Source organism: Malus domestica, chromosome 17, assembly GCF_042453785.1.
Source record: "Malus domestica chromosome 17, GDT2T_hap1".
Taxonomy (NCBI): domain Eukaryota; kingdom Viridiplantae; phylum Streptophyta; class Magnoliopsida; order Rosales; family Rosaceae; genus Malus; species Malus domestica.
In genome coordinates, this window is record NC_091677.1 from 1,878,934 (window position 1) to 1,894,743 (window position 15,810).

The 15,810-nt window shown below is 35.4% G+C and overlaps 1 protein-coding gene across 1 annotated transcript; it reads left to right on the forward strand.

Annotated features, from left to right (window-relative positions):
• The first annotated feature begins 6,223 nt into the window (after positions 1–6,223).
• Positions 6,224–15,467, forward strand: LOC103404290 (uncharacterized). The gene is made up of 9 exons (XM_070817047.1): positions 6,224–6,295; positions 6,544–6,800; positions 6,912–6,952; positions 9,992–10,462; positions 10,540–10,683; positions 11,058–11,150; positions 13,648–13,695; positions 13,984–14,417; positions 14,728–15,467. Exons 1-9 carry the CDS (start codon positions 6,224–6,226, stop codon positions 15,343–15,345), a joined length of 2,178 nt encoding a protein of 725 aa, XP_070673148.1. The 3' UTR covers positions 15,346–15,467.
• The last annotated feature ends 343 nt before the right edge of the window (positions 15,468–15,810 follow it).

Consider the following 15,810-nt stretch of genomic DNA (forward strand, 5'->3'; position numbering starts at 1 on the left):
TCCCGGGCTCGACTCCACCGTAGCACGATATTGTCCGCTTTGGGCCCCGACCACGTCCTCACCCTTTTGTTTCTGGGAACTCACACAAGAATTTCCCAGTGGGTCACCCATCATGGGATTGCTCTCGCGCGCTACTCGCTTAACTTCTTGAGTTCCGATGAACTCCGAAGCCAGTGAGCTCCCAAAAGGCCTCGTGCTAGGTAGAGATGAGAATATACATATAAGGCTTACATGATCCACTTCCTTGGGCGATGTGGGATCTTATAACCAAAATTATCATTGATTCAATATAAGGGTTGTCTTTTACCTTTCTGGCCTTTCAGCAAGATTTTCAAGTAGATTATTTATAAGGAAAACTAATGAAAATAGCTTGAAAACTTTGAGTTTTAACGATAAGGACAAAATAAATGGTAAAGTAAATAGTACCATGATTGACTTTTTAGTGTAAAAATGTGGTTTTTCGTTAAAGTGAACAGTACCGCCGGCTTTTCGTTAAAACCCTCTTATTTATAGGCTAGGGGAGCTTTTTATAAGTATAGTTTTTTTTTTTTTGGTGAACATAAGTATAGTTCCAAGAAAGCAAAGATAGTAGTATTCGTACTACTACTTCCTCTTTTGTGTTCACCTTTTAGGCATGAACTTTCAATCTTGATATCAAAATCTGCCTACAATTATGTGTACTATGTGTGTTCGTGAAGTGGCAAATTATAGAAAACTACTTAACTAGACACTCTCTATTATTTTAACCACCACTTCTTGCCACTCAGAGATTGGCCCATGCAACAACGCACTTGAAGGTGAGAGCAAGGCCCTTACATTCGAGGCTCGCCTCTTGTCAGTGTGTTGCTTCATTCCATATGGCTACGGTTGGGTTTGAGAGTGATGTGCTTAAAAAAAAAAAAAACCCATGAAAAAAAACTGTAAAGGTTTTAGGTGTTTGGTAAACTGAAAAAAAAATGGCTTATTTTGGAAGCTGCTGTGAGAATAAGCTGAAATCAAAGGAAAAAGCTGAAGCTGCTATTTGCAGCTTTGGAAAACTGGCTTTTTTTTCAAAGCACACGGAGCTACAGTGCTCCTTTAATGAAAAGACCCACTATCAGACTGTTTTTTTTTCCAAAAGCACTTTTACAAAAAAGTTTACCAAACACTCTGCTGATTTATTTCAGAGCCGCTTATTCTTACAGCACAACCGCTTATTCTCACAGCAGTTTTTTTTCAAAGCACAGCAATACCAAACCAGCCCTACCTCATCCGAAACTCTCCACGCTATTAAGAATTTAATTACCAACTGATAGGCCCTTTAACCACCTCATATATGTGCAACTAAATTCACCTGTTATTATTAGTTATTCACATTTTGTTTTCCTACTTCATTTTTTTACTGTTGATAAAAAAGTTATGGTGTTTCGGAGCATAGGATTATTCAAATTTTTTAATAATCCTAATTTTTGTGTTTTAAACTAAATACCTAGCAGTTAAAATACTTGAAGATAATAGACAATCCCATTGTTGATGTTGATTTTCAAATATGTGCAGGATATCCTGTTAGCTAGAGTCAGATGTCCCTATACATCATTGCTGCCATACATTCATTACGTGAAAGTTATGACCTTTGTCATAATATATAGTAGACCCGACGACATTTAATCCTGGTACCGGAGAGTGGGTAGATTAAACTATCAAACTGATTTAACACATATCTGTGAATGAACAACACTTTTAAGTTGGATACAAACTGCACAGATATTTCTTAATGTGAACAAGTATAAATTTTCTAGCTTGTGTTCACAATCTCTAGGAAAGATCAAACCTTTTCCAAAACATTAATGTGCCCCAATAGGATTCTTTTCGTTTTGAAAATAATTCTTGATGTTTTCAAGATGGGGCACATTAAACTATCAAACTTTTAAGTTTGATACAAACCGCACAGATATTTCTTAATGTGAACAAGTAGAAATTTTCTAGCCTGTGTGAACAATCTCTAAGAACCAAAATGAAACCTTTTCCAAAACATTAATGTACCCCAATAGGATTCTTTTCATTTTGAAAATAATTCTTGATGTTTTCAAGATGGGGCACATTAAACTATCAAACATTTAAGTTGGATGCAAACTACACAGATATTTCTTAATGTGAACAAGTAGAAATTTTCTAGCTTGTGTGAACAATCTCTAAGAAAAATCAAACCTTTTCCAAAACATTAATGTACCCCAATAGGATTCTTTTCGTTTTGAAAATAATTATTGATGTTTCCAAGATGGATCATGTGCCCTACTGTTGTTCCTATTGTCATAACTAATTGTTTATGAGAAATGACAGACCATGATTCTTCCAATCAACTTAAAAGTTGCCTCTCCGATGCAGCAAATATTTTCCTTGCTTAATTGGTTTATTATTGAGAGACCTGCTGGTCAAATTTCTAGGTTGTCATCTTGTTCCGTAAGATGTATATAGTTGTATAGTATGATATTCCACACGAAGGCCATTAACGTTTTTTTTTATGGTAGGGCCTTAAAACTTTATTAATTTTTATCAAAATTTTTATTTAAAAGGAAAGAAAACAAAGTTTCAAAATCGCAAAGAAACAAATAATGGTATGAAGGTTCCAAACTTTTTTTTTTCTTACAAAGGAAGACAATTTGTGACTAGCTACAGTTATTCACTTTATCCACCATTTTCGGGAGCCGGGAAGACTCACAGAGCAATTTCAGTCTTCTCCTGGTCACAAGTCTGGCTTCCACGCTAGTAGTGGGTTTCAAACTCGAGACCTTCAATTTTTAATTTGAAGAAAACCTCACAATCTATCATTTACCACTGGACCACCAGACTTTATTAATTATTCTCAAAAATTTTATTTAACAAGGAAAGAATACAAAGTGTCAAAATCGCAAGGAAAGAAACAATGGAACTTTAACGAAAAGTTCAAGGTACTGTTTATTTTAACGAAAAACCACATTTTTATACTAAAAAGTCAATCCTTGTACTATTCACTTTACCTTTTATTTTGTCCTTATCGTTAAAACTCAAAGTTTTCAAATCATTTTCATTAGTTTTCCTAAGAAACAATGGTACGAAGGTCCCAACTCCTACCAAAAAAAAAGGTATGAAGGTGCCAACTCCCACTAAAAATTAAAGGTATGAAGGTTCCAACTCCCTTCTCCCAATTTATTTTCTAAATTGCACTACAATTTATTTTCTAAATTGCACTTCATAGATCATTTTTTACAATATGTTAGCAAAATCGAAATCATTTATGTTTGATTCTCACTAAATGCGAGTTTTAATCACATTATTGCGAGCTCATTGTGAGGCTAAATCCTACCGCCCCCCTAAGTGTAGATAATATTTTTTTTGAAGAAAAAATAAGTCTAATTTAGTTAGACAAAATAAGAACCAAAACCAAAATGAAATAGTGAATTCAATGCAGAAAACATGCCCAAAAATGCAAATACATTCTTGCAATTTAATAGTTTATCTTTAAATTGCATTGAAAACGTTACTTATACGGAACAAAGCAATGATACCAAGCTGCGCGTGGGATGCTTGAGAACCCTGCCTATTTAATGAATGCAATCTTGTCTTTCTTGGGTACAAGTCCACATGCCGCATTGTGGATTTTTGGAATTATTTATGGCTCCACAGGTGGCCTAAGGGGGCTATTTAAAGGCGAATCATGAAAATATCACACCGTTAAAAATGAAGAGTCGCCAACCTAGAGATTGATGCAGGCGAGAATCAAGGCTAATACATGAGACGCGTGGTAGCTTTTAAGAAGTATGCGCGCAAAATGGAGGCATGCATCATGATGACAATTGATTTCAAATGGATGCATGATGGAACCGAGAACGATTCAACTATCTCCCTTTAATGAATCAGACTAGCTCACAGCAAAATCGAAGACTAAAACTGTATGTATTTCAGCTTACTCTGAAAAGCATGATCTTCGGATAACAATCCATCCTCAAAGGAAACGGGTTGTCTCTCAGATGGATAGTTATAGGCCATTATGGGACCATAATTTTCCAGGGCTGGAGGAAAGCTAATCCGAATACAGCTACCTCAAAAATCTAGTTATGGACTCAACAGCTCCAGACGGAGCAGTAACAGAAGGAGTAGTGGTGCCACCATCAATCTACTCCAGGGCATTAGGCAGAGTCCTGCGACTCTATTGGATGACCATGCTTGTTACTCAAGACACGTGATCTGATTCGGATATGGATACAATCAAATTTTATGTCTTGGGGTTCCTACAATCTAGGAATTGGTGTGCGCCACAAGTTAGGATGCAATATCTACTTCTAGATATCCTCTAGGATTCTCCCAATTTAGAACGAAGATTATATCCTAAAAATGTTTCTCTCCCCACGGTTATTTACTATTTTGCAGGTTGCTCGAAGTTGTGCTCAACCATCACTCACGGCAGTGCTCAAATTTGGTTCCAACCGTCCCTAATTTTGTTGTAATTTCTTTCCCCGAAGTTGCAAAATGACAAAATGGTCATGTTGAGCTAAGTGAAATCCTATGTGGACGTTTAAGCTCAGTTCATATTTTGGTTCCTTTCTTGTTGTATTTGAGTAGTACTCATCACTACTAACGTGTGAACGCAAACAGAACCCAAATCGAACTAGTAGCAAAAAAGTGACGTTCGTTTAAAGTTTAAGGGCAAAGTGGTAAATTTACACTCATAGCTATTCTACACGTGCTTCACGTGTGATGTTTTGTCACAGAAAATATCGGTTAGTGAAGGAGGTTTGCTAATAAATAGGGTAAATTACATTTTACACCATTGGGTTTCAATACAATTGCAACCAAATACAACATCTTTAAAACATTTTAATCTCATACACCAACTTATATTTTGTTACAATTTCATACATCCGTTAGTTAAACCGTTAACTAATGACGTGACAAATGCATGACCCCACCTATTTGATGATGTGGCATATAAAAAATAATTAATTATAAAAAACAATTTAATAAAAATTTAAATTAAAACAAAAAAAATGGGGCCCACCCCTCTTCTCCCACCCGAGCAAAGCCTCCATCTTCATCTCTTCATTTTCAGCAACACAACCAGCCATCCCCATCTTTCTGCATCACCACCATTCATCCCATACAACCAGCCATCTCTTCTTTCTGCATCACCATCATCAAAGTTGAAATTTACACAACCAATAATTTGAAAACAAATATGATTCCCAAATCTTGGCACACGACATGGCGTGGATTGACACCTTCGACACCGGCGGCTGACCATCCTTGCCACCCAACCCTACAACAGCGATTCCAGATCCGAATATCCTTCGTTCACCGGTATACGTTAATGAGGATGATTCCTTCCCGCGGGGTTTGTCTTTCTGGGTTTTCTCCATCTGGGTCTTCCGGTCGAGTGTCACAGCGGAGGCGGCTGTACCTAAGATTACGGCCATGAGCACAGAGAGCTCTCGATCTCGACCCTTCTCATGAGCCAGTAAAAAAAAAAAAGCTATTTCATACGCAAAACCAGCTTCGGATCTAGGAAATTTTCTGGGTTTTTTTTTTTTCGGATTGACAGCGAAAACTGAGAAATTTTTTTAGGACATCTGGAGAAAACGAAGAATCAGAAGAAATTTAGAAGATTTGGGAATGGAGTTTAGGGATTGGGAGGGGGAGGATTGACATGGAGGTTGTATAGGATGGGTGTTGGCGGTGGAGAATGAAGGAGACGGAGATGGAGGTCCTTTATTCAGGTGGGAGAAGAGGGGCGAGCCCATATTTATTTTCTTTTAATTTAATTATTTGTTTAAATTGTTTTTTGATAATCACTTATTTTTATATGCCACGTCATTAAATATGTGGGTCATGCATTTGCCATGTCATTATTTAATGGTTAAATTAACGGCTTAACTAATGGATGTATGAAATTGCAACAAAATATAAGTTTATGTATGAGATTGAAATGTTTTAAAGATATTGTATAAGGTTGCAATTGCACTTGAACTCGAGGGAATAAAATGTAATTTTCTCTAACAAATATCTTCTTTATGTGGATTACATGTAGAAATGATCATCTCTGGATCCATTTCACCTAATTCTCTTTATCAAACAATCTGGATCCTTGAAATTTGATCAAACGGCTAAAGTTATTATAATTTTTAGAGTGAGCCATTTTTTGTAACCATTGAATCGAATTTCAAGAACCCGGATTATTTAATAAAGAAAATTAGGTTGAAGGGATCCGAAAATGATCGCTTTCCTTATATGGAAAGCTCAAAACTTGGCAAGTGACGTTCGTTTAAAGTTTAAGGGCAAAGTGGTAAATTTACACTGCTTCAAGTGTGATGTTTTGTCACAGAAAATATTTGTTTTATCTTCTAGTGAAGGAGGCTTTATATACAGAAACTTTCACCTTTGATCCTCTGAGTGTATTAATTTGCTGCTAATAAAATATCTTCTTTCTGTGGATCAGATGGAAAGCTCAAAACGTGGCAAGTGACGTTCGATTAAAGTTTAAGGGCAAAGTGGTAAATTTACACTGCTTCATGTGTGATGTTTTGTTCACAGAAAATATCTGTTTTGTCTTCTAGTGAAGGTGGCTTTTATATATATACCGAAACTTTCACCGTTGAGGAAGTCATTCCATCGGCACCACTTCACTCTCTTCTACCCCTCGATCCTCTTTCTCACTCTCCTTCTCTTTGCAGCGCAGAGAGCAAAACTACCTCTAGTGGATCAACCTCCAAACCACCATCGTGGTCTACTCCTCAAACTCAACTCAAGCTGAAGTTTTATCAGAAGACTTCCCCGTTTCAATTCAAGTTGTGAGTTGTTAGTTACTTATACTTTGGTTCACTATTTCTTTCTTTGTTTCCAGGTATAAACGCATGATCATGATCTACCAATAATAAAATCTCTTTTGGATAAATTGACAGATTGAGCATGGCAGCAGAGATCAAACCAGTAGAAAACCCAGGTATCTATCATGAAAATCAAAGTATTAAATATAATGAAAGGTTTCCTTGGTTTCCGTGTAAAGAATACATAATCATTCACTCTTGAATTTAGTATTAAAGGTGAAACCGTGAAGAATAAATGGACGTGCTTTCAAGGTTTTATATCGAGGAGGCAGATGTCTGCCTTTCTAGTTGTGGTGACCTTCTATGTTTTTCTATTTTGTGCGGTCACGGTTAATCCACATCAACATTTTATATTAATTTTTTAATAAAGATAATAAGAAAAAAATAATAAAAATATAAAATATTGACGTAGTTTAACCGTGATCCTACAAATAGGAGAATATGGAAGGGCACCGTAACTAAGAAGGCAGACAATCAGTCTCCTTATATCGAACCTTGATATCAAATTTAAGGATTGGTGATCATGAACCATTGACCATCAAGTGACCAAAAGAACGAGATTCAACATGTTTATCAATATCTTGTGAATTATTTTCTTTTATCTTTTTGTTTAAAATTTTAATTTTAATTTTTTTTCCCTATAATCTAGTGTTTCACAATAAGGTTATCTCAAAACCTTGATATCAAATTAAGGATTATATCAAATTAAGGATTAGAGATTGTTGGGTGTTGAGTGTTAAAAGTTGGGTGTGAAGAGATTGTTGTGTTTAAATAGAAATTAGATTAAAGTCTTTAACATTCTATTTACTTGAAGTAATTTATTTGAAGTTACTTAAGGAGAATTGAAGAAGGAAAGGTTTGGGAAAGATAACGAATAATGAGAGTCAACAAACAAATTGACGGTCCTTGGACCTAACATCTTCCACTGTAAAAATAATGGAATACAAAATGGAAAGGATCTTTTTTGGATCTCTTCCTTCTAATACATCAAATCAGAAGATCAGACTATTGAAATTTGATCCAACGACTAAAGTTATTATAACTCTTAAGTAGACTTTTGTTTGTAGCCGTTGAATCAAATTTTAATGGCACGAATTTCTTGATTTGATGGATTAGAAGGAAGAGGTCCAAAGAGAATTCATTTCCATTCAAAATGAGTTCTAAATTTTCTTCACCACAAACCCATGTAGCCTCTCTGTTCATTTTTCAATTTCTTGACACATGTTTTACATTTTATCACTTAATCACAACTGAACAGTGTTAACTATTAATACTTAATTTTTTTTTTTTAAAAAAGGTAAATTGCACTTAACCATATCAAGTTTGAGGTCTATTGCAACCTCATACAACATCTTAAAAAAAAATCACTTTCATACCTCGCATACTATTTTATTTCAATATACTACATCTGTTACATTTTTAATTCATTAATCCGTAGCTGCCACGTGACTGCCACATTTCTGCCACGTGACTGCCAAATTTATGCCACGTGGTAAAAAAATAATTGTGTGATTAATAATATTAACCCTATTAAAAAATATATATAAAAAAAAAAAGCCAAAACTGAAACCTAGAAACCATTCCCCTGACTTACCTCTCATTCTAGTAAAAGAATTTTGCTCGATACTGAGCTTGTATTGATTTCTTGTTTTTATATATCTTTACAAGTGGAGTTTGAGTGAAGAACAAACTCTTCAAACAAACCAAAAGATAATAACAGAAAATACAAATTTAAGATATTAACAAACAGCTTAAGGATCAGATTTAGTCGACCCTTCTTCTTGTTGACTGATTCCATTATTTTCTGCTGGGAGTGTTGTGGCGGGAACTGGTATTTTCAAACTTGGTTTATCACCTAGAACAGCGTCGATTCCACCCCTGAAATTGGCTTGGAGTCACAACGCCTCCTCCTCCTACCCCGTCGTCTGTTCCCTATACCTCCCCAGCGCGAGGGCTTGGATGATTTTCTCGAGATCTTTGACGAGAGTTTGGAGAGGGATGCGGGATTCTTTGACCTCCAACATCGCGACATCGCCAGGTGGGTCGAGAGGGAAGAAGAAGAGGATTTTGGTGGTTGTTACGACTGCGGCGGTGGCGGCGTGGCTGCCTAGGCCTCTCGGGTTACATAGTCCCGACCGAATTTCCCTATTCTTTCTTCTGGGTTTCTTGCACTTTATTGGGTTTTTGTTTTTGATTCCATTGCCCTCTGATTTCTGGAATGGATTTTTTGGAATTGAAAAGCCAGAGGGAAAGAAGAGAGGAGACGATGTGGAGTAGAATGAGCTGGATTTTGGGGTCGATTTCCGGTGGGACCAAGCAAGGCAAAACTTTAGCCTTTGAATCAAATTTCAAAGATCCGAATTGGTGGATCATGAGAATCAGGAGGAAGCCAAAGAGGTCCCTTCCCGTTTTTCAAATCGAAAGGCAAAAATTATCTTCCAACAATTATTGTTTTTTATGCTGGTGACAGTGGTTTTTTATGATTGCTTGATTAGGTATCTTGATCAATGGCAAGTTGTTTTTTATTCATTTGAATGTTTATCTTCTAGACAAATACCTTCAGGCTTCATTAATTCACATGGGTGGGCAACTGCAATATGAATGCGCATCTTCTTAATCAAAGACCAATTGACTGATCAAGTCATAGTTTATTTACTTTTGAACTTATGGCCACTCACTTTGAATTTAATATCAAGGGTGGAATCATGAGGAATAAATGGACGTGATTTCATGATTTTAATCTCAAATTTTGATATCAAACTCAAGGGTTAGTGATCATGAACCCTTGACCATCAGGAGACCCAAAGAACGAGACTCGACATGTTTATCACTATCTTGTGCATTATTTTCTTTTATCTTTCTATTTCAAAATTTTAATTTTAATTTTCTTCCCTTTTATCCTTGTTTCACAATAAAATTTTAATCTTAAAACCTTGATATCAAATCCAAGGATTAGAGATTGTTGGGTGTGCTGGATGTCTAGTGAAAAGTTGGGTGTGAACAGATGGTTGTGTATAAATAGAAACTATGTTAAAGTCATAACATGTCGTGTACTTAATAAGTAAGTTATTTTAAGTTACACCAGGATAATTGAAGAAAAAGTGGTCAATATATTATATAAAATGCCATGATTATTACATACGTACCCTTGACAGAGGAGAACCCGCATGAGTATGAAGCTTTGTTCGCTGCTGTAAGGAGGGGTGATTGGGATGAAGCGAAGGGGTTACTTACCCTACACCCCAGTGCAATAACAGCAACGGATTCATGGGGGACAGCTCTTCAAAACGCAACAAAATTCGGGCACGAGCAAATTGTGGAAGAGCTGGTGCAGTTGATGACTGACGAACAATTGGAGATAAAAGATAAGAATGGTTGGACGGCTCTTGCTGCTGCTGTAAGAGAAAACATCAAGATGGTTAAATGCATGGTCACGAAGAACAAGAAACTACTCGATATTGCCGTAAAGTCCCTCCAAAAGACTCCGATTGTCATCGCTGCTTGGAATGACCAATGGGATATAGTTCGGTACCTCTACTCTCTCACTCCACCCCCAGATCTAATGCTAGATGAAGGCATTTACGGCTCTAAACTTGTTAGAAGTTGTCTTGATGCCAAACAATTTGGTAACGAAACTACCGAATCAAATTTTCTGCATTATACACACACATATACAATAATTGGTCTAAATACATACATACAGATATTGCATGGGAGTTACTTCAGCGTTACCCACGATTTACATGTATTCGAGGCACCATCTCCCCTATAATTGCATTTGCTTCTTTGTCCTCTGCATTCCCGAGTGGGACATCGCTCAAATTCTGGCAAAAGTGGATCTACAATCGTTAGTAACACCTTCCCTTTTCTCTTACTACCATCAAATTTATCAGCATTATATGTAGCATGTACAAATGTTTCTTCTACATAAAGGGTTTCATAAGGTGGTTCAAATAAGTTGGTCTTAATGTTAAGGAGACCAAAATTTTAAACCAAATATGCAAATCAAATGATGTGTTACTAATAAGAAACAAGCACATTAATCGATATTTAATTAATAAGTTAATCATCTATAACCACATCATTTGATTTAAAAATTTTGGTTCCCTAGCATTAGTCTTTTCTTAAATCATGTACCATATAGTACGTTTTCATTCACAAAATCTGTTTTAAAATATCTAGAATGAGTATTTTGAATAAGGAAATCTTATTTCTTGGTAGGTATACGCATACAGCTTGGTCATTCCGTCAATGATTTCCGTATAATAATTCAAAATCAAGAAAATGAACAGGGTAATCAAGGGAATAACACAGGTATGTTACACCTCAAAACTCTAACTACGATTTGATATGTTGAAGTCCTTTTCATATGTTATGCTCTTTCTTTTTTTTTTCTTTTTTGGAATTGTTTCAATTATCCATCTCCTTGTTTTTAATAATTAGTTAGGTGATGTGGTTGATGGAATGGAACACAATGAAATGCTGTCGGCCTATCCGAACATTACAAGGTACAATAGACAACTAACACGGCCTAATCCGAATTCAAACGTGAAAATAAAAAAACAAAAGTATTATCTATATACCTATGCCACTAGCTATGCCTTGCTTGGTCCCTCGGCACAGTGGAGATTCTGTAGTGCGTCATGAGCACCGGACTAAGGGGCGGTTGAGCAACTCAAGCGAACCACTCTACTTTACTACAACATAGGAAAACAAAAGTATCATCTATTATCTATATATATAGAGGGATCACACCAAAATAGTGAAACATTTGAACATCTCTAAAATGTCATCAAATTAATAACTGACGGCTAATTTACCCAATTAAAATAGGGGTCAAAATTATACAATGACACAATTCACATAACTGGAGTTGCTCATGTACATATTTAATGGTTGTGCACATCTTATATTGACAGTTTTCAACCGTTAGATGAAGCACACCCACACTTAGAGATTGATCGTAAAAAAACGTGGCCCCCTCAGTCAGACCTCCGGCAAATAGTGTACCATGTACCTAGACATGTGTACTTCAAATTAACTCTTGTTTACTATTTAATTAATCAATCATTTTTAATTTTTAAAATTGACATGTGTACTTCAACTTAACTCTAGTTTAATTTATTGGATCCTCGAATCCGGTGCGTTCATCGTTCATCGTGCGGTCATAAATTATTTTAAATAATTATATTTAAAATTAAACATAAACAGTACCGGATGAAAACTGATCGCACAATGAATGATGGATGCACCGGATCCTACAAAGAGGATCCGGAGGGGATCCTCTTCCTAATTAATCAATCATTTTTTAATTTTAAAAATGATTTAAAAGTAAAGAAAAAAAAAACTTTAAAAAAAAATCAACCGTCATCATAGTATGCAAATCATGAACGCTCTGCACAGATTTGTCAAAATTGATGCCAGGTTTGAAGGAGGCCCCTAAATTTTTTCTCGATTTTTCTTCCCAATTGCCGCTCGGATTTTGCTTTTTTTTTTATAATTTTTTTATTCTGTAGTTTCCAAATTCGAATTTTCCAGAAATTTAATTTAATTGTTCTGAAATCCGATTACAAAAATCAAATTTTGATTGTACTGTTATGAGATGATTCAACGGTTCGTTGACAACATCATCGCCGTCACCAAAGAGTGAGATTCTTCCTTCCCTTTTAACCCATCGATTCGAATTCGAATTGCTTTTGAATTTCGAATTTGGTTTTTTTGGAATTGTCTTTGAAATTGGGTTTTGGTTTCATGGCTGCAAGGGCAGTCGTCGTAGTGGTCTTCGGCTGTTGTTACAGTGGAACAAGAAGGAGGGAGGGGGATGGGGATGGGGGAGGGGGAGGGAGAGGGCGGAGGGCGGAGACATGGCAGATTCGCCATGGCAACCGAAGAAAGAAGATTGGCTGGGTGGAACTTTGAAGACATACTGAAAGTGGTGGCGCGGGTGGGCGGGTCTGTCGGGTTAGGCTGGGTGGGAACTTGAAACAGTTTATTTATTTATTTATTTATTTTTAATTTTAATGCTTAAAATTAGTTCTAAATTTTTTTTATAAAGAAAAAAAATAGTTTTAAAAATTGAAAATGATATATTTAATCAAGAAATTTACTAGAATAAATAAAAAGAGGTGTGAAAAACTATAAATAAAGAGAGGTGATTTTCGGAAGGTGATTTTCACGTACTCTGTTAAGCCTTTTAATAACACACTTTTATTTAAATTTGATTGTTGATTTTGTTTGATTTATTCGATCCGATAATTATAAATAAAGAGAAGTCTGTGAAAAACTATAAAGGGTGGGTGAAAATCACTTTTTTTTATTGATTTATTGGAATCAAATTTATATGAATATTCATTCATTTGAATTTGGGACCAAATTTTTTATTGGGATCAAATATTTCGAGGATTTGTATTGATTGGATTTGGAAATTGCTGAACCCATGGAAATTGCAGTTCGAATGGGCAAGCTTCCAAAATCTATGGTGCCTGGGTATTAAGCTGTTGTTGGGTTTCATATAAAATTTCCTTAAAATAAATAAGAATTGCATTCTATTTTATGTAATTGTTTGTTTATTGTTTCATTTTGTATTGCAAGTATATTTCATAAATAAAGAATCAATTATTTAAAATTATGTTATTATTTATTTTCTGAATTGTTCTCTAACATCTTGAACCACCAAGATACATGGATTTGGGCCTTTAAACTTTGGAATTTGAACTCTTCCAAGTATATTTCATGCTTATTGCCATACATCATCTAATCAGCATATAAAGAAATTTTGGCAGCAAAATCTGATTTTATATTTGTGTTGCAGTCTTGGGTTTACTACAAGGACTTCCATCGAGGCTTTTAAAGTTTTTGGGTATGTGGATATTAATTCATTTAATTTTTTTTTTATGGAAAATGATAACATATAGTTAACTTCTAACACCTTTATTCAATTCATTTTGTTGATTTCGTTTGATTTCGTTTGATTTATCAAATCTGATGAGTATAAATTAAGAGAAGTTTGTGAGAAACTAAAAATTGTGTATGAAAATTAGCTTGCATTTTCCTTTTGTTTAAACTAATAATTTATTTATTCTATCTTTTTATTTCGTAAAAATGTGGTTTTGAGTTGTGAGTTACATTGTTTTGAATGTCAACGTAGGAATCAACCGCCTTCGTGAGCTGAAATTGATCCATGTTCGGTCACATCAAATGTTGGAATGCATGTGTGACGTGATAAAACATTTAACTCATAAAGAAATGTCGGATGGCGGTGTATATGATGCAATGTTCGTAGCTGTTGAAAATGGGATTGTTGAGGTCGTTACTTCTTTATGTAAAGCCAGACCAGAAATGTTATTGAGAACGAATAATGACAAAAAGAACATATTTAGGTATGCTGTTGAATGCCGTCAAGAAAAAGTTTATAGCCTTATATACGGGGTTCGTCAAAGAAATCTCATTACGACTTTGGTAGATAAATCCAAAAACAACATCCTACATTGTGCGGGGATGTTATCTCCATTGGCAAAGGAAAAGCTTGATGGTATTGCAGGTGCAGCCTTGCAAATGCAGAGAGAAAGGCAATGGTACAAGGTTAGAATTATTTCCTTTTATATTATTCTTCTAGGCTAAATTACATCTATGACCCCTGAAATTCATTCCGAATACTTAATCGCATGAAATTCAAATTGTGTCACTTAATACTTTGGAATTTAACTTCTTTCTCACTTTGTCACATGCCGATGCCGTCCAAGAATAATATAAATTCTACCTCATTATATGCTTAAACTCAAATTGTATCCATGTATCAAATGATGCATCATTTTTTTCTTTTCTAATTACTGAAAGAACACGATCAACTAATATTGCTACGGTGCATAATTTTTTGTTCAATGAAATACAGGAGGTAGAGAGTATTCATTTCCAACTCTCGGGAGCCCCAACCGAAAATAAATATGGTTTGACACCCTCCAAATTATTTACCAAGACCCATGAGAAATTGCATAAGGAAGGAGAAAAGTGGATGAAGGGAACAGCAAGTTCTTGTACAGTTGTTAGTGCCCTCATTATTACAATCATGTTTGCTACAGCATTTACAGTTCCTGGTGGAAACAACCAAGAAACAGGGTTTCCAATATTCTTAAACGAAAAGCTATTTATGGTTTTTATAGTTTCAGATGCAATTTCGCTCTTGTCTTCCGCAACGTCAGTGTTGATGTTTCTGGGCATCCTTACATCGCGTTATGCTGAAGATGATTTCCTCAAATCCTTACCCACAAAGATGATAATAGGCCTTTCCACACTCTTCATCTCCATTGCGACCATGATGGTCGCCTTTTCTTCTACCCTATTCATCATGCTTCAGGACAAACCATGGATTACTTATCCAATCATTTTCCTTGCTGGTGTTCCCGTCATTTTATTTGTTTGGATGCAGTTTCCCCTTCTTGTTGATATTTTCGTGTCTACTTATGGTGGAGGAATATTCGATAGGAAAGTCAAACGCTGGATAAATTCTTGATGGTGTATGTGATATATTAATTGTATAAGTTGTAGTAATGTTGTTCACTTCTAAGAAAGCTTGTATGCATTGTACACGCTATACAAGTGTTTGGTTCCTATAATAAAAACCCCATTGCTCAATCTTTTGTTTTTTTATTTTTATGTCTACTTCTGCTGATTGTTACAGGGGTTTGGCTAGACTGGGAAATGACTGGATCCTCACTTATAGATAGGTTTAGTTTGTCATTGTATTGGTCATGGATGGTTATTCTTCCAAATACAGGGGAACTGAATAGTATAGAAGCACAACAGTCTTCTTTGTGGAAAGCTTTTGCCAGTCACAGATAGGCTAAACTCTACTGTTTTCAGACTTCTTGATAAATATGGTAGTTATTGAACCCTTTTGGTTTTTTTTCTATGGGTATATTATCCACACATCCCGTTTTACTTCTCACTCTTAATTTTCGGCCATTAGATTAAATGA

What these genes read in the sequence shown, in the direction of transcription:
- LOC103404290 (XM_070817047.1), top strand. Translation starts at nt 6,224, where the DNA reads ATGATCGCTTTCCTTATATGGAAAGCTCAAAACTTGGCAAGTGACGTT. An exon ending in TAAAGTTTAAGGGCAAAGTG is followed by an intron (nt 6,296 to 6,543) that starts GTAAATTTACAC and finishes TTTTGTTCACAG; the next exon opens with AAAATATCTGTTTTGTCTTC. An exon ending in CAAACCAGTAGAAAACCCAG is followed by an intron (nt 6,953 to 9,991) that starts GTATCTATCATG and finishes TACCCTTGACAG; the next exon opens with AGGAGAACCCGCATGAGTAT.